This window comes from Oncorhynchus tshawytscha, linkage group LG12 (assembly GCF_018296145.1).
Source record: "Oncorhynchus tshawytscha isolate Ot180627B linkage group LG12, Otsh_v2.0, whole genome shotgun sequence".
In the NCBI taxonomy this organism is placed as follows: Eukaryota; Metazoa; Chordata; class Actinopteri; order Salmoniformes; family Salmonidae; genus Oncorhynchus; species Oncorhynchus tshawytscha.
Genome location: NC_056440.1, coordinates 60,506,739 through 60,531,738, shown reverse-complemented (window position 1 = coordinate 60,531,738; position 25,000 = coordinate 60,506,739). Strand labels below are relative to the sequence as shown.

At 46.4% G+C, this 25,000-nt stretch overlaps 1 protein-coding gene across 2 annotated transcripts in view; it reads left to right on the top strand.

Moving 5' to 3' along the window:
- Positions 1 to 25,000, top strand: part of LOC112244915 (neural-cadherin) — a 205,708-nt gene that overhangs the window by 106,467 nt on the left and 74,241 nt on the right. For both annotated transcript variants that reach the window (XM_042330852.1, XM_042330853.1), the window contains exons 5-10: positions 2,638 to 2,749; positions 4,579 to 4,828; positions 15,006 to 15,148; positions 21,448 to 21,620; positions 23,822 to 23,990; positions 24,664 to 24,834. In XM_042330852.1, coding sequence (XP_042186786.1) covers positions 2,638 to 2,749; positions 4,579 to 4,828; positions 15,006 to 15,148; positions 21,448 to 21,620; positions 23,822 to 23,990; positions 24,664 to 24,834 — 1,018 coding nt within the window. The remainder of the gene's footprint in view (positions 1 to 2,637; positions 2,750 to 4,578; positions 4,829 to 15,005; positions 15,149 to 21,447; positions 21,621 to 23,821; positions 23,991 to 24,663; positions 24,835 to 25,000) is intronic.

Below are 25,000 nucleotides of genomic sequence, written 5' to 3'. Positions count from 1 at the left end.
CGGGAACATGTATGATGTTGGGTGGTCTAGTTTGTTGTCCCAGCCTTCACTGCTAATTCAACATGGTTGGGGGACCTGGGGGAGAGACTAGAGAATGGCTTCCAGTGTTTCTCTTCTGTGGTGCCCTGCCTCCGTTAACGTCAGCAGAAAGGCAGACATCTTCACTGCTCAGCCATCCACTGGTTCTTCCTGTCCTCAGGCACAACAGTAGAGCACAGAGCCAAACATGTGGGAACAAATATGAGGGGGAGAGAGAAAAGACTGGCAGCTGCTCCTAAAATCTGTCCAATCCTGTGAGCTTTATGTCCAGAGAGAGTCCTCAGTGACTGCCTAGAGTGGTTAATGAGGGAATGATGGAGGGAGGGAGGGAGGGAGGGAGAGAGGGATGGAGGCTGGAGGGAGGGAGGGATAGAGGGAGACTGGAGGGAGGGAGGGGGTGGGACAGAGAGAGAGAGAGGGAGGGAGAGAGTGAGAGAGCAAGAGGGAGCAAGCAAGAGAGACAGACAGACCGACAGACAGACAGACAGACAGACAGACAGACAGACAGACAGACAGACAGACAGAAGGACAAAGAGAGAAGGAAGGCTAGAAGGAGGCTAGAAGGAGGGGAGAGAGGGAGGGAGATTCTGAAGGGAGGGAGGGAGAGGCAGAGGCTGGAGGGAGGGGAAGGGAGGAGGGAAAGAGAGATACAGAGAGGCAGGAGGGAGGTGAAGGAAGGAGGGAGAGAGATGTGCTGCTGCCCATGTTCGTGGCCTGCTCTAACTGCCCATGCTCCTGTCCTGCCCTGTCTAACCCTTGCTGGCCTGTCCATGCTCCTGTCCTGCCCTGTCTAACCCTTGCTGGCCTGTCCATGCTCCTGTCCTGCCCTGTCTAACCCTTGCTGGCCTGCCCATGCTCCTGTCCTGCCCTGTCTAACCCTTGCTGGCCTGCCCATGCCACAGGGCACAGCTGTGAACTCTCATTACATAGCTTCACAAAATGTAAATGCAATAAGTCAACGAGTCAAAGCTGCCTCCAAAGAGACTGAGTTGTGAAAAGGCCCTGAACTTGGAATCTGCTTTGTTAATTTGCAGGCAGATTCCAGGCGTTTCTCCTACTGCAGCGAATACTTTGTAGCACCATTAGTTACCTAACCAGCCAGTGACCTGCCCAGCCCCTCCACATCACGCCGCAGGGTCCTCGGCCTTACCAGAGCTGACTGGCTCTCACGTCAGATTCAGCCCTCTGTTTCATCACTGCACTGCCCAGCACAGCACTCTCTCTCCTCTTCCCTCTCTCTCCTCACTTGCCATGGCTCGCATCTCCTCAGGGAGCTGCATGGGCAGAGCTCAAATTACTGTGCTTCTTCTAACAGAACAGTTGTATGCTTTGGCACAGTAGTCGTGGTGTGTGTTAAAGGGGGTCAGCTGATGTTCTCTCCAGTTCTTGTTGTTTTGTTCTTCTGAGAGCGTTCTGACTCTGATAAGCGGAAGAAGTGTTCTCCTCCTTAGCTGCAGGCTCTGGACTGGAAGAGAACAGCGGTTAATGCAGGCAGGGAAGCTCTCCTTACCCCCCTAATGAATAGTAGAGCAGAGCCGTACACTGTATGTCATGTCAGTGGTTCTCTCCTGGTAGTCACAGGAGGAAATTAAGTCTGCATTGTGTCTCACGGCTGGTATTGATTATGAGACCCTCTCACTGGATCGACAGTCGCCACGCTACAGGTCTCCGTCTGCTGGCTAGCTGGGTTATTAATTGGCCTGGGTAAGCAATCCTAGCCGCTATGTAAATCTGTGAGGTTTGTGTCCCTCCGAGCCAGGATAGGGATGTGACTGCTGCTCACGGCAGATAGCGAGGAACAGGCGGTTACGAACGCACACCTTTGAGCACATGGCTAAGCGCTGACTGCACGGGTGTAATGAGGGATTGAAAGGTGTGGATTTAGAGGATTATGTTCATTTTGTGTGATTTTTTTTTTCTCTCTCTCTCTCTATGACTGGTGTATCAGTGTGAATTACAGTGAGGAGGACGCTGTAATCCCCTGTTACCTCACTGTTCCTCTTTCAGAGGAGAGGAGGAGGAGGAGGAGGAGGAGGAGGAGGGGTGGTGGAACGGGGAAGAAACTGCGGCAGCAGGGCATCTCTTCTCTTTTTCTTCTTTTTCTGACCCTTTTCTTCTCTTGGGGGATTGCTGTAGAGTTTGGCTCTGACTGTTAGTAGTGAAAGGGCAATCTACTGAAAGCAGCTTTTCCTCTCCTGCGATAAATATCAGGGATGATTACTGGCTCTCTCCCCAGACTGGCCACAATCAGACACTTTCAGAAGCCCAGATATGAATGACTCTTGCTCCCTGGCACACCCGGAGCTCAACCTTTCTGCCCTGCAATGTATTATACTTTAGCTTCAACTGTACCATACTCACATTTTACTCAGTGTCTCTAGCTCACTTTCTTCTCAGTTTAAATAGATTGTATTAGCTGAGCTGCTAACAGCAATTCATAGATAGACAGTTAATTAGGTTTAGCAACTAATCTATCGAAGGCCTAAAGATAACTATCAAATTACCTGGAGGAGGAGAATCATTTACTCCCACGCTCTCGCTCTCTCTCTCTCTCTCTCTCTCTCTCTCTCTCTCTCTCTCTCTCTCTCATTGAAACAGGTACGTGTGATCATCACAGATGAAAATGACTGTGTTCCTGAGTTCCTGCAGTCCATTTACAGCAAAGACAGTGTGCCGGAGACTGTAACCACGGCAACCTCTCTGTTACAAGGTGAGTGCACATACACTCCATACACTCTCTCTCGCGGTGTAGCTCTTACAGAACCCTACACCCCCTCCGTCCTCCCTCCATCCCCCCTCTTGCTCTATTGGTCATCTCATGTCCAGGGACAACGGACAGTTCTGTTCCTAGGAGAAGACCGGACGAAGCTCCACATATTCTCTGTAGTGTAGTCACAAAGTTCAGTATTATTCTCCAGTGCAATGTTCACCATGCTGGTTGGGTGAGGAGAGGATAGGTGTACACTTATTTGTGATTTTTATAGTATCAGAGGTGTCCTCTTGCTCATGAACAGCCTTTTTTTCGTCAGACACCGTTGTGAGACTGCGGGGAGGCAGGTGTGTTTGGTTAAGGAGCCCCAGCAGGTGTGGTGTGCCTGCTATGCTCAACAGGTGCGTAGGGACCGACCTACCGGCAGATGTGTTAGGCTGCAATTATCACCGTGATTCTGAACATAACAGGACTTCACCGCAGAATGGAGCGCGTCTAGAGCGAACGGAGCGGCTCATACAGACTTTTCAGCAGCCGTGAGAACAACATATCTGGGTCACATCTATGGGGACATGTAAGCTTTCAATGAAATGTTTTTTTTTTAAAAATGATTCCCTGTATGTTGGTCCGACGGTTTAAGGTGAAGAAGCCGAGATTAGGCTCTTGTTCCTGGGATTAGTGGGGTCCCGAACAGGAGGCTGTGATTGTGTCACAGAGAGAGAGAGACTTTACACTGTACATCATCCGGCTCCATTTGTTTTAGGGCTTGCCCAGGCCACAGCAACAAGCCCTGGGATTGGCTGAAGTGGATCTGAAAGATTAGATATACATTGATTTAGGCGTTCAGGCTGGTTTTAAAATAAAAGTAGCAACATGGTAAACAGCATCACACAACATGATTTGTGAATCTATGTCTCCGACAGCTCTGTGCTGTGGTGAGGGCTGAGGAACCAGGCCATAGGAGGCAGTTTCATCAGATACTCCATTTGGCCAAAGACTTCACTCCCTGTAGATCTGGGGCTCAGGCCAAGAAGGGATGTTGTCTTGTACTGTCAGTTAGCCCAAAAATCCTTTAGAGCCTAACTGGCTCAGTATTGATGGATATTCAAATGACTCTCATTGCTAAGTCAGGAAGTACATACTGAGGAAACGAAATATTGACTTTGATGTGTGAAGTCTTCCACAGTATATGGATATGTGTCAAGGATAATGCCCATATTTGACAGTGTTATCGGTGACATTTAAATCCACCAAACAGGGTTCCCTTGGACCAGTGGGGGATGCTGTACAGCTCATAATAACGGCCGGAACGGAGCAAATGGAATGGCATCAAGCACCTAGAAACCGTGTGTTTGATGTATTTGATACCATTCCAGTTGTTCCACTTCAGCCATTACCATGAGTCCGTCCTCCCCAATTAAGGTGCCACCAACCTCCTGTATCTTGGATGCTGTTGGTGTACATGATACGGAGAGTATACTGAATGCAATCTAAGGAGAATAGCAGAATGCAGGAGTTCACGGTGAAAAGGACGATAGCGGAAGAAATGCTGGTCCCAGTCCCAGACTGAGCCCTCTCTTTTAGCAAGGCAATCGCTCTGACCGTATTCCTACTCCAGTAAGTTTTCCACACAAAAGAGACATTTGGGAAAGGCTTGATGCGACACAGAAATGTGTGAACATGCATGAAAAAACAGCCGTAATTAAGTCTAGCATCTAGACTAGTGTCACATGTTGGACATATCTGACGTTACAGAGATGTCTCCTTATCCAACCTCCCCTCTCTACCCTGTCTCTCCCTCACTCTACCCTGTCTCTCCCTCACTCTAGTGTCTGCCAGTGACTGTGACTCGGACCTGAACGCCGAGTTGTCCTACTACACTCTGAGCCCAGTCTTCAGCATCTCTCCCCACGGCACCATTTTCCCCGCAGGGCAGCTGGACTATGAGAGGCCCAACCACCTGTATGAGTTTGTGGTGATGGCTGTGGACAAGGGAGATGTGCCCCGGACAGGTACAGCCACTGTACGCATCCGCATGGCCAATGTCAACGACGAGGTCCCCGAGTTCTCCCAGCATGTGTGAGTACAGTACTGCTTCTCCTCTTCATCACTATTACCATCATAAGTTAGAGTGTGGTTATTACAATCATCATCATGGCCATCACTATCATCATCATCATCATCAACATCTAAGCAGGGCGCCTATTTCGTTATTTGTATTATTCATGTATCTCCCAACTCCACTCATCATTTTTCTGCATTCACCATTTTCCTTCCACCCTGCCTGCTCTTCTTGTTGTTAACCCTCACCAATGCCTATTTGTCAGCCTAGGCCATGCCATTTCACTTTCCTCTGCTCTGCACAGCTGCCTCCTCCCACAATCCAGTGCAGCTGCAGTTTCCCAGAATTCCACATGGCTGCCAATTCCCCAAATCCCTTACAGCTGCTGCTGGTCTACAACCCAAACCACTTGAAAACACAACTCAACGAAAAAGAAACACAAACTGGGATTTCAACATCTCTAGCTGTCCTGTTCCTCTTGGGCATGTTTCCTGCCCTGTATTAGCTCATCCACACATCCCTTTATTTAAATGCCGCATTACCCTGCAGTTCCGGGCCGATCTGTAGTGATGCGTTGAGCTGTTGTTTTTTCCCTCTAGCGTTGCTCTGGCCTGTGGCTCGTTTAATTGGACAATTTTCTGGCAGCTAGCTCTGCAAATTGGTGAGGCAGGTTCAATCAGCCATGCCTTTAGTTTGTTGTGGAGAAAATAACGCCAGCACCAGGGAAGTGTGTGTGTGTGTGTGTGTGTGTGTGTGTGTGTGTGTGTGTGTGTGTGTGTGTGTGTGTGTGTGTGTGTGTTTGTGTGTGTGTGTGTGTGTGTGTGTGTGTGTGTGTGTGCGCACGCGTGTGTGTGTGCGCACGTGCATGTGTGCTGAAGTACAGGTTTGTTTTTCAGAGAGAGATGGAGAGGTAAGGAAAGTGTTGAGAGAGAGATGGAGTGAGGGAGTCAGACAGAGTGAGAGAGTAGAGGGATAGAGAGATGTAGACGGAGAACCAACTGCCCACCAGGGATGTCTGTTTGAATCATTCTGATGGACAGTGGCAGGGACCCAGTGTGTGGGTGTGGCTGGATATGAATTGCTGATATGGATGCACTACAGTATGTAGATGAGTTAGCTTTTAGTTGTTGGGCTAATGTTACGGTGTGGGTAGGTGAATGGGGTTATGTGTGCTGTGATGGGAGGCTGTGTGTCGGTTTGTGTGTGGGGTTATGGGTGATGGGAGGCTGTGTGTGTGTGTGTGTGTCTAAGTGTGTGTTATGATGCTATCGCTGTGTGTATCTGTTGGGGGGGGTTGTGGGAAGAATTGATTTCCTGTCAGCAGGAGCATCCCCAGTTTCCCCTCATGATGTCCATTCTACAGAGATCTTCAGTGAATCGTCATTGTTACTCTACAATGCGGAAAACCAAACAGATATTCTCTAATGTGTAACACAGTGAAACAGGGCAGGGTGTCTGGTATTAATTGAGTAACTTGGTGATGGCCGTCAGACTGTTATTTCTATTGGGCTCAATTGGATCAGCCAGTTTCATTTGCCACTAGGTTCGAGTGCCCTTTGCTGTTCGTCGCTATCAGATGAAAACCTCATCTCCAAAACAGAAACCTTTCAGGGGGAAAAAAAGCTATATATTTACCTAGTAACGAACATACAATAAAACCTCGAACGATATTTTGTATACATTTTCGTGGGCCTAGACTCATGAAATGTCCAGCGAATATTGAGGGGAGCTACTGCTTTCAATACATGTACAAATATATATATTTTCCTATTAGCGAACATACAATAAAACTTCAGATGATATTTTGTATACCATTTCGTGGGCATAGACTCATGAAATGTCCAGCGAATATTGAGGGGAGTTATTGCTTCCAATACATGTAAAAAAATATATATATATTTTTTTAAAAGGCAGAAAAGGAGTTCCGAGGTTTTCATTCGACAGAGACTTGTTGCTGGTGAAATCGGCAAAGTGAGTCTCGTCACTCAGCTCGGTGTACACTAAGTAGATCATTACAGGGATTGTTTGCCTGCCGACAGTAACCTGAGTGATGAGTGAATTGGATAGGCAGAGAGATATTTATACATGTATTCACAGAGCCCTGGCAATCTGTTGACATTATAGAAGACGGAGAGATGCTAATGAGCACAAACAACAAGCCAGTCTCGGTCTCGGGCCGGCGCTGTGTGTTTTGTCAGTCGTTAATATGTAATAGATGTGTTGGGTAAATTGGCTAATTATATTGTGGCTGATGTCAGTCATTGTGGAGGGAAATGGGGTTAAGGGTGACAGAGCGCCTGTGTGCCTGGTGTGGTAGAGGCGGGCTGGCTGGTTGGCCGACGGACGGGAGGATGTTGGCAGACTCTGATGGAGCAGTAGCTGGAGTTTGTGTTGAAATTAGATTGATGGGGTAGATAATGAGAGGGAGAGTGGGCACTGTGAGGTGAATACACAACCACTGTCTGTCTGCCTGGGCAGGCGCCTGCCGCGTTCACCGTTCACCCACTGCCTCTCCCACAAAATGGCCGCCCCGACTGGGAGTTGTTAGTCAGTCCTGTGTCAGAACGCCATCACCTGGGCCAAAGTCCATGGCGACGGGTGAGAGAGGGACAGCAGCCTGAGTCTGTGACGGACACCCTTTGAGCGGCTGAGGCAGGTGATGGAGAGGAGCTGTGGCGTGGTGGATCCTCTCTTTATTCTTTATAGAAAATGGAGCCTGTGAAAATAAGGCCTTTGAGAGATGTGTGTGTGTGTGTGTGTGTGTGTGTGTGTGTGTGTGTGTGTGTGTGTGTGTGTGTGTGTGTGTGTGTGTGTGTGTGTGTGTGTGTGTGCGTGTGCGTGTGTGTGTACGAGGGTGTCATCTCGTCATGGGAAATGACCATTTGAGGCTGGTGACAGATTAAAGGTTCTGGTGTCAGTTGTGCCGTGGCGGTGGGTGTTGGAGCAGGCGGGTGACATGGCGAGGGGTGAAGGGGTTGAGGGGGTCATCTCCAATCGGGGACATAAATCACAAGCGTGAAATGCCTGTCAGCTCCTCTCTGCTACCCATCAATCAGTTGTGTGGAAAAGGACTTGATGAAGAGTACAACCACTCCCATCTCCCTTGATCTTCACTCACTATCTCTCTGTCACTCTCTGGACCTCCACCCATCTTACTCTGCTTCCTTCTCATAATCATTCTCTCCCTTTTTCTCCTCCCTCTCCCAAACCTCTCTCCATTTGTCAACTGATTTGACATGATCACTGATCAGTTGAATTTAGTTTTTTCATTTAGAGAAGTATCATTGTAGTTGATAATCATTTCCGAAGACTTTGTCATCTTCGTTTGTTCTACATAAGTTATGAAGATTGTCGCTCCATACAGTCTTGCCTGCGTGTCTATTGAAAGACAACTTGACAGGGCGCTAATCAAGTGAATGACAGGGCCCTAATCAATTCAAATCAAATGAATGAAACTGGAACATTGGTTTCCATGGAAATAGAAAGTGCATAATGCTCTTGGGTAAACAATATACTGGGAATATGACACGTCGCTCAGTATGACACATGAAAGGTTTGCAACATTTCTGCCCTAAAAAAAGGTTATTTTGATTGGATAATATACAGTAGATCATCATTGTGAAGCTTCCATTCACTGGCACAGGCAGTAAGGAACACAAAGGACATGCTGTGAATGCCTTTTCCCTCTCCTCTCCACCCAGCAAAATCACTCATTTTCTACTGACTGAGGAGTGGAGGAGGGGTTAGCAGACAGAAAGATAAGACCGAGAGACTACAGACAGACATACGACAGACAGACAAGACAAGACAAGACAGACGGACAGAGCACACTGGCTCGGTAGAAGAGTCCGTCTCTGCCAGTCTGTCAGAGTGAGACGCTTCTCTGTCTTGTCTCTGCGTCCACTAGCTCTGAGCTGAGTGGAGCGTGGGTGGAATGATGAGCGACAACATACTGTGCCCACATTGAGGCCCTGTTTGTCTCTCCTCTGTTAGACGCACTCACATCCACGGGAACGTTTCAATTGAGATGATGCGAGAGGGTGATGGTGAAAGAGGCTGCTGGGAAGACCGTGGTGCTTATATCTCTGTGTGAATGTGTTTGTTTTTGCATCACAGTGACTGTTGCGTTGAAATAAACTACAGTTCTTGCTGCATGTACCGTCTTACAGCAGAACAAGAGTGATTCTGAGAATGAGGGATGAGTGGGAGTCTGTGGGAGTGGGAGAATGGCCGCCTGTGTACCTTTATGCGTGTTCCTGTGTAGAGGAGAGTTTTTCTTAAAAAACGCCTGGAAATGTTCTCAAGGCGGGACCCAGATGCAGACACGGGAGGCAGATGGTTTGAGTCTTTGACATTTATTACATCCAAAAGGGATAGGCAAGAGAATGGTTGTGGACAGGCAAAAACCGGGAGGACTAGTAAAAGAGAATAGAAAATGCAGGAGCTCGGGAAAAAAACCCGCTGGTTGACTTGAAACATACACGACGAGCTGGCACGGAGAGACAGGAAACGCAGGGATATATACACCAGGGATAACAAGCGACACCTGGAGGGGGGTGGAGACAATAACAAGGACAGGTGAAACTGATCAGGCTGTGACAGTTCTTTACAATAGAGGCCTGCTAGATTTGAAGGCCGCAAACTGTACATTATAGTCAGTTTACTGTAGGTCTAAATTGAATCACATTTACACAACAGCATTAATGGACTATATTCTGTACTGTCATTGCTATCGGGAGCTTCTATCACATAGCCAGTCCTGGAGCCTGCTCTAGGGTTCCCAGTCTAGGGGTACCAGGCCAAGCGTTAGCCAATGGAATAGACTGAGAACAGACATAATTGACCTCCAACGTGCACAATCCCGATTTCCTATGGCTCTGTGTCTTCATTGTCATTTTGTGGATTGTAATATACAGCATGTGCATAATCAGTGGCCTTGAGTGTCAGCCCTGAAACTTCAAGGTTTGGGGGTCATACCAAATACAAAAGAAAATGAGACCTGATGCCTCTCTTCTTGGCACTCAGCAGTCAGGAGATGTGTTGTGGGTAAGGCCTTATGACAGACTAGCGTCCTGTTTAGGGAGTGTGGTTGTACATCAAGCTGCCTCATGCTAGAGAAACATGAGATAGGCTGCTGCCCCTATTGGCTGTTCTGGCTTGGACAAGGCTTACTTACTTTTAACTGTTTTAATGTATATGCATGATAGGAGTCCTCTAGCTTGACAATGCGTACGTCTCTGTTAGGATGCACATGGTTTGAGCTTCATGCTTCTTGTTGAGGTGACATGTACTGCATGTACCTGATGTGTAATTTGCATTAAGGCGCTTACAGGTGAGCCGTGATAAACGGAAGTTGAACCACGTTGTTGTCCGCTGGCGTGTTATCTTTAAAACATTGTTCGATTGGTTGCCGAGATGAACGATGCTCATTGGTCAACCGTGCGTGGTGGCCGCTGAAGACTTCAGAAGATTCATCTTTTGCCGCCTCATGCAAAACTGCTTGTGTTTTGCCGACCTAGCACCCGACTCCAATTGAACAGTTTCCAATTGCACAGGATCGGTACATACGAAAATAACACCTGTGGGAAAGGTACAGGATGTTCAACAACAACTGCCCGAGTTACACCAGGAACGCACAATCCCTCCATTAGTGCTCAGACTGTCCGCAATAGGCTGGTCCTCACCAGACATCACTGGCAACAACATCGCCTATGGGCACAAACCCACCGTCGCTGGACCAGACAGGACTGGCAAAAAGTGCTCTTCACTGACGAGTCGTGGTTTTGTCTCACAAGGATGATGGTCGGATTCGCGTTTATCGTCGAAGGAATGAGCGTTACTCAGAGGCCTGTACTCTGGAGCGGGATCGATTTGGAGTTGGCGGGTCCATCATGTGGAACTTGTTCAGTTTATGTCTCAGTTGTTGAATCTTGTTATGTTCATACAAATATTTACACATGTTAAGTTTGCTGAAAATAAACGCAGTTGACAGTGAGAGAACATTTCTTTTTTTGCTGAGTTTAGGTAGATCTACAGTATACAGTAGGGGTTTCTTTGTGTGTGAATGTATCAAATCAAATCAAATCAAATGTATCTCAAAGTGCTGTACAGAAACCCAGCCTAAAACCCCAAACAGCAAGCATTGCAGGTGTTGAAGCACGTTGGCTAAGAAAAACTCCATAGAAAGGCCAAAACTTAGGAAGAAACCTAGAGAGGAACCAGGCTATGAGGGGTGGCCAGTCCTCTTCTGGTTCTGCCGGGTGGAGATTATAACAGAACATGGCCAAGATGTTCAAATGTTCATAAATGACCAGCATGGCAGCATGGTCAAATAATAGGTCTGGGACAGGTAGCTCGTCCGGTGAACAGGTCAGGATTCCACAGCCGCAGGCAGAACAGTTGAAACTGGAGCAGCAGCACGGCCAGGTGGACTGCGGACAGCAAGGAGTCATCATGCCAGGTAGTCCTGAGGCTTGGTCCTAGGGCTCAGGTCCTCCGAGAGAGAGAAAGAAAGAGAGAAGGAGAGAATTAGAGAACACACACTTAGATTCACACAGGACACCGAATAGGACAGGAGAAGTACTCCAGATATAACAAACTGACCCTAGCCCCTCGACACATAAACTACTGCAGCATAAATACTGGAGGCTGAGACAGGAGGGGTCAGGAGACACTGTGGCTCCATCCAATGATACCCCCGGACAGGGCCAAACAGGAAGGATATAACCCCACCCACTTTGCCAAAGCACAGCCCCCACACCACTAGAGGGATATCTTCAATCACCAACTTACCATCCTGAGACAAGGCCGAGTATAGCCCACAAAGATCTCCGCCACGGCACAACCCAAGGGGGGGCGCCAACCCAGACAGGAAGATCACATCAGTGACTCAACCCACTCAAGTGACGCACCCCTCCTAGGGACGGCATGAAAGAGCACCAGTAAGCCAGTGACTCAGCCCCTGTAATAGGGTTAGAGGCAGAGAATCCCAGTGGAAAGAGGGGACCCGGCCAGGCAGAGACAGCAAGGGCGGTGCGTTGCTCCAGAGCCTTTCCGTTCACCTTCACACTCCTGGGCCAGACTACACTCAATCATATGACCCACTGAAGAGATGAGTCTTCAGTAAAGACTTAAAGGTTAAAATGGAAGAGGCAAGTAGAAGGGGAAAAAAGTCAGGAACTTGTATGTCGGCCATGTATTAAAGAACATAAATGGTTAAAGAAAAGTGTGATAAATAAAAACATATACCAATTTCATTTAAGGACCAAAAACAGACAGCTGTGCCATATAAGTTGCAAAATAGTTGGGAAGAGATTTTCGATGTACCCATTCAATGGCATATGGTTTATGAATTGATACGCAAAACAACGCCGGATTCAAAACTTCAAATTTTTCAATATAAATTACTATACAAAATTCTTGCAACTAATAGAATATTATATACATGGGGGATACAATCTTCCCAGCTCTGCAGATTCTGCTGTGAGGAGGCAGAGTCATTAGATCATTTATTTTGGTATTGTCCACATGTAGGTCGTTTTTGGTCACAGGTCCAGGAATGGCTGAAGAATTGCAACATTTGCCTGGAACTAACATCACAGATAGCAATACTGGGTGCTTTGAAAAGCCATAGTCAATCAATCAATAATATAATAATTATTTTAGTAAAATTTTTAATTTTTAATTTACAATCTGTATAATCCATGAGAATAGGAAGGTTCAATTCATTTGTGAAGCATCACAGCAGAGTAGAACAATATATGGCAAGTAGAAATCCAAAATGGATGATGTTGAGAGACAGATCGGAGGGGTTGAATGGAGCTGAAGGGTGGGACTAATAACAAGATAAACAATGTAAAACATACGGGATCTGTAAAATATATATAGGTTCGGGAAATTTGGTGAAATAGCATAGTTACAAATAGAAATCAAACTGGATGGACATCAGAAATAGAGGAAGGACTAAGAACAAACCAGAGAGAACTATTGTAAAGTAGACTGTGTCTGTAGAATGTGTATAAGATGTATGGATTGAAGGTAGAAGCATAAGTGTTTATTAGTTTACTTCAATTGGGGGATCGGCGGAAGGGTTTGCGGGGAATAATAATAAAGGTATATTCTTTAAAAAAGTATGTATGTCTATATAGGTATGTGTATGTATATATGTGTATATATATGCATGCGTGTATGGATATATATATTTACCCCAAAAATATGGGGGATTGGAAATGATGCAGACAATTACATTGGAAGCAACATTCTTTCCGCAATATTAAGCTGATCCACCCTCTAAATGTTTTTATTTTTTATTAAAAAAAGACAAAGGTTGAGACCGAGTTTGCGTCTCTCACATGGGTAGGCAGGCCATTCCATAAAAAGGGAGCTCTATAGGAGAAAGCCCTGCCTCCAGCTGTTTGCTTAGAAATTCTAGGGACAATTAGGAGGCCTGCGTCTTGTGACCGTAGCGTACGTGTAGGTATGTACGGCAGGACCAAATCAGAGAGATAGGTAGGAGCAAGCCCATGTAATGCTTTGTAGGTTAGCAGCAAAACCTTGAAATCAGCCCTTGCCTTGATAGGAAGCCAGTGTAGGGAGGCTAGTACTGGAGTAATATGATCAAATGTTTGGGTTGTAGTCAGGATTCTAGCAGCCGTATTTAGCACTAACTGAAGTTTATTTAGTGCTTTACCCGGGTAGCTGGAAAGTAGAGCATTGCAGTAGTCTAACCTAGAAGTAACAAAGCATTGATTAATTTTTCTGCATCATTTTTAGACAGAAAGTTTCCGATTTTTGCAAATCTGTACAACCATTAAGATTAATTGTCAGATTCAACAGAAGATCTCTCACCTAGAACAAGCATCTCTGTTTTGTCCGAGTTTAAAAGTAGAAAGTTTGCAGCCATCCACTTCCTTATGTCTGAAACACAGGCTTCTAGCGAGGGCAATTTTGGGGCTTCACCATGTTTCATTGAAATGTACAGCTGTGTGTCATCCGCATAGCAGGGAAAGTTAACATTATATTTTCAAATGACATCCCCAAGAGGTAAAATATATAGTGAAAACAATAGTGGTCATAAAACGGAACCTTGAGGAACACCGAAATTTACAGTTGATTTGTCAGAGGACAAACCATTCACACAGACAAACTGATATATCTTTTCGACAGATAAGATCTAAACCAGGCCAGAACTTGTCCGTGTAGACCAATTTGGGTTTCCAATCTCTCCAAAAGAATGTGGTGATCGATAGTATCAAAAGCAGCACTAAGGTCTAGGAGCACAAGGACAGATGCAGAGCCTCGGTGTGATACCATTAAAAGGTAATTTACCACCTTCACAAGTGCAGTCTCAATGCTATGATGGGGTCTAAAACCAGACTGAAGCATTTCGTATACATTGTTTGTCTTCAGGAAAGCAACATTTTTGAGAGGAATGGAAGATTCAATATAGGCCGATAGTTTTTTATATTTTCTGGGTCAGGGTTTGGCTTTTTCAAGATAGGCTTTATTACTGCCACTTTTAGTGAGTTTGGTACACATCCAGTGGATAGAGAGCCATTTATTATGTTCAACATAGGAGGACCAAGCACAGGAAGCAGCTCTTTCAGTAGTTTAGTTGGAATAGGGTCCAGTATGCAGCTTGAAGGTTTAGAGGCCATGATTATTTTCATCATTGTGTCAAGAGATATAGTACTAAAACACTTGAGTGTCTCTCTTGATCAGGACAACTGAGCTTTGAAGGAATACGCAGATTTAAAGAGGAGTCCGTAATTTGCTTTCTAATAATCATGATATTTTCCTCAAAGAAGTTCATGAATTTATTACTGCTGAAGTATGTTTGTAGACATGTTGTATGTTTGTATGACATGCTGGGCTTGGTTGCTTCTCTCCTGTGTTCCTCACAACTCTGTCATCCAATTCACTAGTTCTTTCACACTCCATCCCAACCACTTAGTGTTGTCTCCCCACTGTGACAGGCTGCCAACAGCTGTTTACCGACTGCTGTCTCCATTGAATTAGAAATTAGAACTAAAATTGTCTCCACCTAGGCACACCATATCAGACACTCAACCAACTCTGTTTTTACCCTTGCAAAAACAGCTTCATAGGTGTGTTATTCACTCATTTTTACTCTCACACTCTGCATTGTCACTGGGGAGACGTGAGGAGAGGTGTTGACTTTCTTTCTGTCAACAGCTACCGGACCTTCGTCTCAGAGGACGCTGGGCCTAACACACTGGTTGCCACGGTTCTTGCCAAGGACCCCGACGGTGATGGAATCACCTACAAAATCACAACGGGCAACGACGAAGGCAACTTTGTTATCGACAGCCAGAAAGGTGAGACATATTGTTTACACCCCTCCCGTCCTCTTCCACAGCGAGTCCTGCTGCTCTCCCTCCTCCCCATCCCTTCTTGTAGATATTACACTAGACCGGTGAAATGAATTGTTGTGCGATCCGCTTTGGCTGCGGTTTACTTTTAGTGCAGCTGATTTTGTCATTACAAATGTCATCAAAGGTTTGCTCCAATGTCCCGCCTTTAGCCCACCAAGGAAGCAATTTGAAATCGAAAATGTGTTAAAGGCCTAAACTAATTTCATAGCCCTCCCCACCTTGGGTAAATTGCACCATTGAATCTGCATATCACATTAAAGGGTAATAAGATTACTTTGACAAATTCAATTACTCTGGAACTTCAAGGTGCAATTTCCTTTGTTCATTTCCACTGATAGTAACTGTCAGCCGAAAGGGGAGATTTCTCAACCATATAAATAAATAAAAGAAAATAAAAGCCATATAACCCTGATTGGTACAAAACAAATAACCTGCTATTCATCCATGTCACTTCAATTGCTTTAAAAGTCTGTAGAACCGCTCTTCTAAAATGACTTGTTCTCACACATTTGGATGGCATTTTGTTTCTGCATTTTGCTTCCCCTCCAGCATGAATATTGAATGAATAACTATTATACATGTAAAAATGCTATCATGCACACCCATGGAGCCCCTGTGATAGGATTCAAGCTCCTTACTGTTCACAGTCATGTAACTGTCAGACCGGCCCGACTTAGCATCAGTGTATACATCCTGCTGCTACTGTATGACCAGTTTACACGCTATTATTGGACCCTATTATCTCTTACACTCACCTATGGAGCTGCCTGGGCTCACTGGAGGGGTTTAACCCTTGCATTACTCACATGATTGAACTGATGATTTGCTTAAAAAGCCCCGATTTCAAACCATTTCTCATAGCTTCTTATTTGGTTGAAATCCTTCACGGTTCATACACACATACAGTTGAAGTCGGAAGTTTACATACACTTAGGTTGGAGTCATTAAAATTCGTTTTACAACCACTTCACACATTTCTTGTTAACAAACTATAGTTTTGGCAAGTCGGTTAGGACATCTACTTAGAGCATGACTCGAGATATTTTTCAAATAATTGTTTACAGACTGATCAGTTCACTTATAATTCACTGTATCACAATTCCAGTGGGTCAGAAGTTTACATACACTAAGTTGACCGTGCCTTTAAACAGCTTGGAAAATGCCAGAAAATGATGTCATGGCTTTAGAAGCCTTTGATTGGCTAATTGACGTCATTTGAGTCAATTGGAGGTGTACCTGCGGATGTATTTCAAGGCCTACCTTCAAACTCAGTGCCTCTTTGCTTGACATCATGGGAAAATCAAAAGAAATCAGCCAAGACCTCAAAAAAAAGGTGTAGACCTTCACAAGTCTGGTTCATCCTTGGGAGCAATTTCCAAATGCCTGAAGGTACCACGTTCATCTGTACAAACAATAGTACGCAAGTATAAACACCATAGGACCACGCAGCCGTCATACCGCTCAGGAAGGAGACGTGTTCTGTTTCCTAGAGATGAAAGTACTTTGGTGCGAAAAGTACAAATCAATCCCAGAACAACATCAAAGGTCCTTGTGAAGATGCTGGAGGAAACAGGTACAAAAGTATCTATATCCACTGTAAATCGAGTCCTATATCGACATAAACTGAAAGGCCGCTCAGCAAGGAAGAAACCACTGCTCCAGAACCGCCATAAAAAAGCCAGACTACGGTTTGCAACTGCACATGGGGACAAAGATCTTACTTTTTGGAGAAATGTCCTCTGGTCTGATGAAACAAAAATAGAACTGTTTGGCCATAATAACCATCATTATGTTTGGAGGATAAAGGGGGAGGCTTGCAAGCCGAAGACCACCATCCCAACCGTGAAGCACTGGGGTGGCAGCATCATGTTGTGGGGGTGCTTTGCTGCTGGAAGGTCTGGTGCACTTCACAAAATAGATGGCATCATGAGGAAATAAAATGATGTGGATATTTTGAAGCAACATCTCAAGACATCAGTCAGGAAGTTAAAGCTTGGTCACAAATGGACAATGACCCCAAGCATACTTCCAAAGTTGACAACAAACTCAAGGTACTGGAGTGGCCTTCACAAAGCCCTGACCTCATTCCCATAGAAAACGTGTGGGCAGAACTGAAAACGCGTGTGCGAGCAAAGAAGCCTACAAACCTGACTCAGTTACACCAGCTCTGTCAGGAGGAATGGGCCATAATTCACCCAACTTATTGTGGGAAGCTTGTGGAAGGCTACCTGAAACGTTTGACCCAAGTTAAACTATTTAAAGGCAATGCTACCAAATACTAATTGAGTGTATGTAAACTTCTGACCCACTGGGAATGTGATGAAAGAAATAAACCTGAAATAAATCATTCTCTCTACTATTATTCTGACATTTCACATTCTAAAAAATAAAGTAGTGATCCTAACTGACCTCAGACAGGGAATTTTTACTCGGATTAAATGTCAGGAATTGTGAAAAACTGAGTTTGAATGTATTTGGCCAAGGTGTATGTAAACTTCAACTGTACTTTAGCAGTCATTAGTTTAGAGGCGAAGAAAATATTCCACACACATACACACACACGCGCGCACACACACACACACACACACACACACACACACACACACACACACACACACACACACACACACACACACACACACACACACACACACACACACACACACACACACACACACACACAAGCCCCACCCCCATCTCATCACTCTCTCTCTCTTTTAGAGATCAAAGTATTTATTACTCCACGGATCGTTCATTCATGGGATTTTTTTCTCGGGGACAGATGGGCTGTGTTAATTTGACTGTAACTCAGCGTAGAATATGTTTCCTGAGATTGAATGCCGTTCTTAGGATTCAAACAGCAAAGTCAATAAGATGATCACACTCTTTGTATTAAAGACATAAATACAAAGCCTCCGTTCTCAGCACGGGGGAAGTATTTACTGAGACGACAGGCAAAATGTTTCCTCCAATAAACAGGTAGATCATGTCTACAGCTAATGGGAACGACCCTTCTCCTTTTCCCTTTTTAGGGGATCGTTGTTTGTCTGTGAAGAGTCCATATTGAAGAAGTGTTCTCATTCATCTGCAGGCTGATGAAGAAATTCCATTGGTGTAGGAGTAGTAATGGTTCATCATGCTGTCCTCTCTCAGTGTCACTAGTTTAGTGGGAGTTTTTTTTGTCATGCTTGGGATGTGAGGTTTATGTAACGTCCCCCCATTGCCTCGCCCCATGCTGCACCCCTTTCTCCCTAGGGGGCGAATGTAGTCGTTCCTACCTCAGTCTCTTTGCCTTTCAGGGCTCCATCACGCTGTTTTGGGAGCCTAGACGATGATTAGAGTTGGCGCTGAGAGAGGAGCATCGGCCCCCCATCCCTCCCCCTGCCAACCCCCTCCCCTCCATCATACGAAGCGACGTGTGCTCAGTGACCCCTGGAGAAACATCTTCTCCATCTTTGACGAGCAATGATATGTGCTGGCCGGGTCTCATCGACCATGTTTAGCAGATTAAGCAAGGGCTGTGACGCACACTGCTGCATGCCTCGGCCTGCCTGACCCAGCACTGTCACACACTCACACAAACACAAACGCGCACGCACACACTCATGCATGCACATGCGCATACATACATACATGTATACAAGCACACACACGTACACATTCTTTCACACACGTGCATGCGCACAAACATCAATTCCATCCATACAGCCGGGACACATATCTTATCGAATGGAAGGGACACAGAATATGTTTGTTTTTTCTTGGAATGTTAGAACTCTGGTTGACCCTTTTTCCGAGCAGTCTTTGAAGTCAAGTCGAGATGATTATGTCATCTTAACACATTCTCCTCCAGATAGATACTGATGTACGGCAGGCCTCACAGGCAGCTTGTTGATCAATTTGTCACATTCTTCCACAAAGTATTGGTGTGAATACTACCAATACTACACCATGTGGCAGGCCTGTGGAACATAATTCTGAGTGTGTGCAGAGCTCTTCTCTCCCTGGGCTGCTGGGAGTATGTGACATGTCCTCCTGAGGCTACACGCTCTCTTTCAACAGGCTCTCTCTTAAAGGACCAGCTCCCTGTCCTGTGATGCAGCTAGTCTCTCTCTTATAGGACCAGCTCCCTGGCCTGTGGTGCAGCTAGTCTCACTCTTATAGGACCAGCTCCCTGGCCTGTGGTGCAGCTAGTCTCTCTCTTATAGGACCAGCTCCGTGGCCTGTGGTGCAGCTAGTCTCTCTCTTATAGGACCAGCTCCCTGTCCTGTGATGCAGCTAGTCTCTCTCTTATAGGACCAGCTCCCTGGCCTGTGGTGCATTTAGTATCTCTCTCATAGGACCAGCTCCCTTGCCTGTGGTGCAGTTAGTCTCTCTTGTATAGGACCAGCTCCCTGGCCTGTGGTGCAGGTAGTATGTGTCGTTTAGGACCAGCTCCCTGGCCTGTGGTGCAGCTAGTCTCTCTCTTGAAGGACCGGCTCCCTAGCCTGTGGTGCAGCTAGTCTCTCTCTTGTAGGACCAGCTCCCTAGCCTGTGGTGCAGCTAGTCTCTCTCTTATAGGATGAGCCCCCTGGCCTGTGGTGCAGCTAGTCTCTCTCTTATAGGACGATCTCCCTGGCCTATGGTACTGCTAGTACAGGCCATCTACCCCGATGAAACCAGTCATTCTGACAAGTTCTCCCAGGCAGCCTCCTCCATGGCAGCTAGTGCCCCATACTCCCCACACACACCCTGCCCATATCCCTGCTCCACGCTGTCATGTCATATTATAATTGATTACATTTTCCTCATGGCCCGGCTGTGCTACTGTAGCGCTCGCACCACGCCTCATTTCATTGACAGGATGTCTCCTGATTCCCTAATGGCTGGTTGTTGTATGGCCCTCAGCATCTCACCCCTCCTCTCACCTTCCTCCCCCCTCCTTTCACCTTCCTCTCCCCCTCCACTTTCCCTCCTCTCCCCCTCCTTTCACCTACCTCTCACCCTCCTCTTACCCTCCTCTCTCCTCCTTTCACCCTCCTCTTTCCCTCCTCCCCCTCCTTTCACCCTCCTCTTACCCTCCTCTCCCCCTCCACTTTCCCCTCCTCTTCATCTCACCCCTCCCCTCCTCTCCCCCTCCTCTCTTCCTCCTCTAAACCTCCTCTCCCCCTCCTCTCAACCTCCTCTCCCGCTCTTCTCATCCTCCTCTCCTCCTCATCTCCCCCTCCACTCCCCCTCCCCCACCTCTTCCCCTCCTGTCTTCCTCCTCTCAACCTCATCCCCCTTCTCCCCCTCCTCTCAACCTCCTCTCCCCCTCCTCTCATCCTCCTCTCACCCTCCTTTCATCCTCCTCTCCTCCTCATCTCCCCTCCACTCCCTCTTCCCACCTCTTCCCCTCCTGTCTTCCTCCTTTCCCCCTCCTCTCACCCTCCTCTCACCCTTCTTCTCCCCCTCTTCTCCCCTGACACTCAGTGTCTTTCATGTCACCGTGTTAGGCAGAGATAGACGGACTGCGCCGATCTCTAAAGAGGAACACTGTTAGGGTGTAATATGATTCCATCCAATGCAGACCCCGTGAAAGCCAAGGAAATGTATACAGCACCCAGTGCATCTCCAATGGTTGCATCTGTGCCTGTTTGAGTCTTAGAAGATAAGACAGAATGCATTAAGTGTGTCCGCAGCCCACACACACGGTTAGCAAACACCAAAGGCCTGATGAATACAACATGAAGACAAAAAAACACTCGGAAGAGAGAGAACGATGGAAATCTGACGCCCACATTAGGGATACAGCCAATAGGAAGTGAAGAAAAAGTCACCAAGGCACCGAGAAAAGGGGGACGGTCACCATGGAGGTGAGAGGAACCTGAGTCACACAGACAACAGACGTACACCGTCCTTTGTTGTTTTATGCATCACCGAAGGTGGGATTGACAACCGCCTTTGTTGGATGCAGTCACGCGCTGGCCAAGTGTCAAAGACACTGGGAGAGATGTTGAGGAGGAGAGCGACACGGCTGTTCTACACACCAGATATGTCAGTCACGAACAAAGGAGCACAAGCAGACCCTCCAGGGTTGAATTCAGTTAATGCTGTTATATATACAGTATATGGGAAAACCAAAGGCACAAAGTGTCTAAAGCTGATAGAACAGCACGTTCTTGCATTTGCTGCCCTATATAAATCAGTTAGGAGACCTTGAGAACGCAGAGGTTCACTCATTCATGGTGAGGTCATAACTTGTCTCTGATTGGTTGATGCAGGTCTGATCCGGCTGCGCTCCAGCCCACCTCCCAGACTCCAGGGGGTAGAGTACATCCTGAACGTCACAGCGACCGATGACAACGCCTCTGGTGGCCCCCAGGCCCTCTCATCCACTGCCCGGGTCATCGTCGGCGTGGACGACGTCAACAACAACAAACCTGTCTTTGGGAAGGTAAGCTTTGTTCTCACTGTCATGGTTTTGATATCTGTTTGGCTCTGCACATACATCTGTTTGCAGCTCATTGTGTTTCCCAGCCTCTGTCTCTCAGCCTTTACTATGGGGGCTTACTGTTAGAGTTAAATAAAGGTGTTGGCGGAGTTCTGAGATGAGCATCAGTACTCTCCGGTTGACTTCCAGACCTTAGTCTTTCTCTGTCCTTCCAAATCGCTCTTGTTTCTCAGTTTCTCTTATCTGTTTATTGCAGCTCCCCTCCCTCTCTCTCTCTATCTCTTCTGTTTATTGCCTCTCCTTCTCCGTCCTCCAGAGGTGTGATTAGCCGGCCGACCCACTCTATTTCTAGATCAGCTACGGGTTTTTGATGAAGTGTTTGAAAGATATGCCGAATCATCACAGCCCTACCTATTTTCTGCCGAAGTTTCCATTTTAAATGACACGAGTTTGAGATATTTGAAGCTAATTGTGCCTCGCGCAGTAAAGCTAGCTAACTAGCATTTTATACGTATGCGCGTTTCACATGTTAGGCTGCAAGATGAGCTTCAACCTTTTCTTCAAGTTCCCTCAGGACTCCTTCATGCTTAGTTTTTTTTATGGTTCTATGTTGTATTTATTTTTGCTAACATGCTCAAACAATAGTTGAACTGATGTGCGGACAAGGGAGAGAAAAAAGGCCAAAGAGAAAGTGTTTCAAGAATAAAACACAGCTGCATCACTTTTCCTGTGTGCTCAGTTTTTTCCTCCTCTGTGCAGGCAGCAGACAGCAGGCAGAGAGAAGAGAGAAACCGGTGTTTATGTTGTTTTGTGCCCCTGGCCCTCCTGCTCCTGTGAGTTTGGCCGAGGTTCAGGCAGTTCCTGTGGATTTGTGAGCATCAGTGACTCAGGGACTCCTAAGAGAAGGGCCCCTCCTGGGCCCTTGGGTTGTCTGTGAGAGTGCCAGGTCCTGAAGCTTCCTAAGAGGGGGGGTGGGTACATGCAACTGGATAGGGAGGGGGGGAGGGGGGGCACCGTTTGAGATCCACCACAGCCCTCCCATCCCTGACTGGGACTCCCTTAGGGACACCTGACCTCTGAAAACACATTGAATTTGGGCCTGGAAGACTGTGACTGTTGGTTAGAGGAGGAGGTGGCAGAGGAGAGGGAGAGGAGGGTGGAAGATGAGCTCCCTTGTCATTAATTAGATGTCAGAACTAAGCATCAAAGACGAGCTGTTGAATTGATCTGGGATTTTTTTGTCATTTGAAACGCTGTCTCTGTCTGAGGCCAAAATGAGCCATCTGATGATGGCAGAGAGGCAGGTTTTGGATGGTTTGACTGTTTTCCCTTCACACACACACCGAGCAAGCGCTCAGATGACGATGAGGAAGGAAGGAAGGTGTGTGGGCGTCGGAGCACATCCGAATTATCCAGGCTTACTCCGTATCTCTGTGGATCTGCTTCGATGGAATTGATTCAAGGCCGCTTTAATTATAAAACACAGATGAATCTCTACAGAGCAAAACATAGAGGGATTAATGAGAGAGTTCCTCCTCAAACCCCTTTCTCCCCCTCTCTCTCCCTCTCTCTACTTCTTCTCTTCTAATACTCTATTCCCTTTCTCCTCCTTTTCTATAACTCCTTTCAATGATTCACTCCTATCTCTCTGCCCTCGTTCCACTGTCCTTCTCCCCTCTTCCCTTGTCTTTGACTATTTCATAACTGCCTCCCATCCCTCTGTCTTTCATTCCCTCCACACATGTCCTTAATAAACTGAATTACCTTTTTCTTTAATTTCATCCCCTTCTATGCATCCTAATTTCTATTCCTCTGTCATTTGGTAACTGTCATTCTTCCATTACCCATCCTCTTCTCTTCTCTTCTCTTCTCTTCTCTTCTCTTCTCTTCTCTTCTCTTCTCTTCTCTTCTCTTCTCTTCTCTTCTCTTCTCTTCTCTTCTCTTCTCTTCTCTTCTCTTCTCTTCTCTTCTCTTCTCTTCTCTTCTCTTCTCTTCTCTTCTCTTCTCTTTCTCTCTCTCTCTCTTCTCTTCTCTTCTCTTCTCTTCTCTTCTCTTCTCTTCTCTTCTCTCTCTCTCTCTCTCTCTTCTCTCTTCTCTTCTCTTCTCTCTCTCTCTCTCTCTCTCTCTCTCTCTCTCTCTCTCTCTCTCTCTCTCTCTCTCACTCTATCCCACTATCCCTGTCCGTCTCGCCCTTTCCCCCTCAGTGCCAGCAGTACCGGGAGCGGACAACGGTGCTGGAGAACCAGTCTGCGGGAACGTTCGTCCTCCAGGTCCACGCCGTGGATGCAGACGAGGGCTCCAATGGGAGAGTCACCTATGGATTCATGCACAAAGACAGCACCGTGCCTGCCTTCAGTATCCACCCAGACACAGGTACCGTACAGTCCAACTTCACGGTTTGGTTGTGGACCCTAGCAGCATCCCCATAGTGTTTAGGCCTTGTGTCATCTGGTACTGAAAGGGTTACAAGTCTCTGGATCGCTTTGGAACTACCTTGAAGTATTTAATGAATTCCAAAGTTCAAACTAATTCACTTTAATGACACCCTTTCCAAATGTGCCGGCACTCAAAAGGGGAAGAAAAGACTGCGGTTCAACAAGAAAAAAAATGCACAAGCCCTCGTTTAAAAAGGAATTGCTTTATGAAATGTAACTGTTCAGTCGACGTCAATCATGAGCCTTTTATAGAGGAGAGAAAGGAGTGAAATGAGAGGGGATTGGCTTTGCGTGAACTGTGAGGAATCCTCCGAATGACTTTGATTTGAATTCAAGTGCAATTTACAAAACACCAAACATTTCATCATCAACTTCAATAGCACGTCAATTACGGTGTACTCACGTCCTTCATTAGTGTATTGATATCTGTAATTACATGGCATTACGCTCGCTAAACATAATATATGAGATTCATTAAGTGGCATAGATGAGCTGGCCATGTGTAAACAGTAACCAACACCCTGGCAGTAATAGCGTTTGAGAGAAAATGTTGTGTCCGGTCTGCCTTTGTCCGTTGCCCTAGCAACCACTGTACAACACTGTTCCCTCAGGTGTGATAGTGACGTCCAGGAAGTTTGACCGCGAGCGTCAGCGGGAGTACGCGGTGACGGTGACCGCCACGGACCAGGCAGCAGACCCCCTCATAGGGATCTGTCAACTCAACATCCTCATTCTCGACGAGAACGACAACAGCCCCAAGTTTGAGAACCTACGCTATGAGTGTAGGTTCTATCTCGCACACACATGCACATAGACATGCAAAAGCACACAAAAAATGCACTCACACGCACTCACACACATATGCACATAATCCAGTCCTACTATCAATCCAGTAGTATTTGCAGATCATGTCTACCTGGTTAATGTTTCATTGACAGCACCAGATCC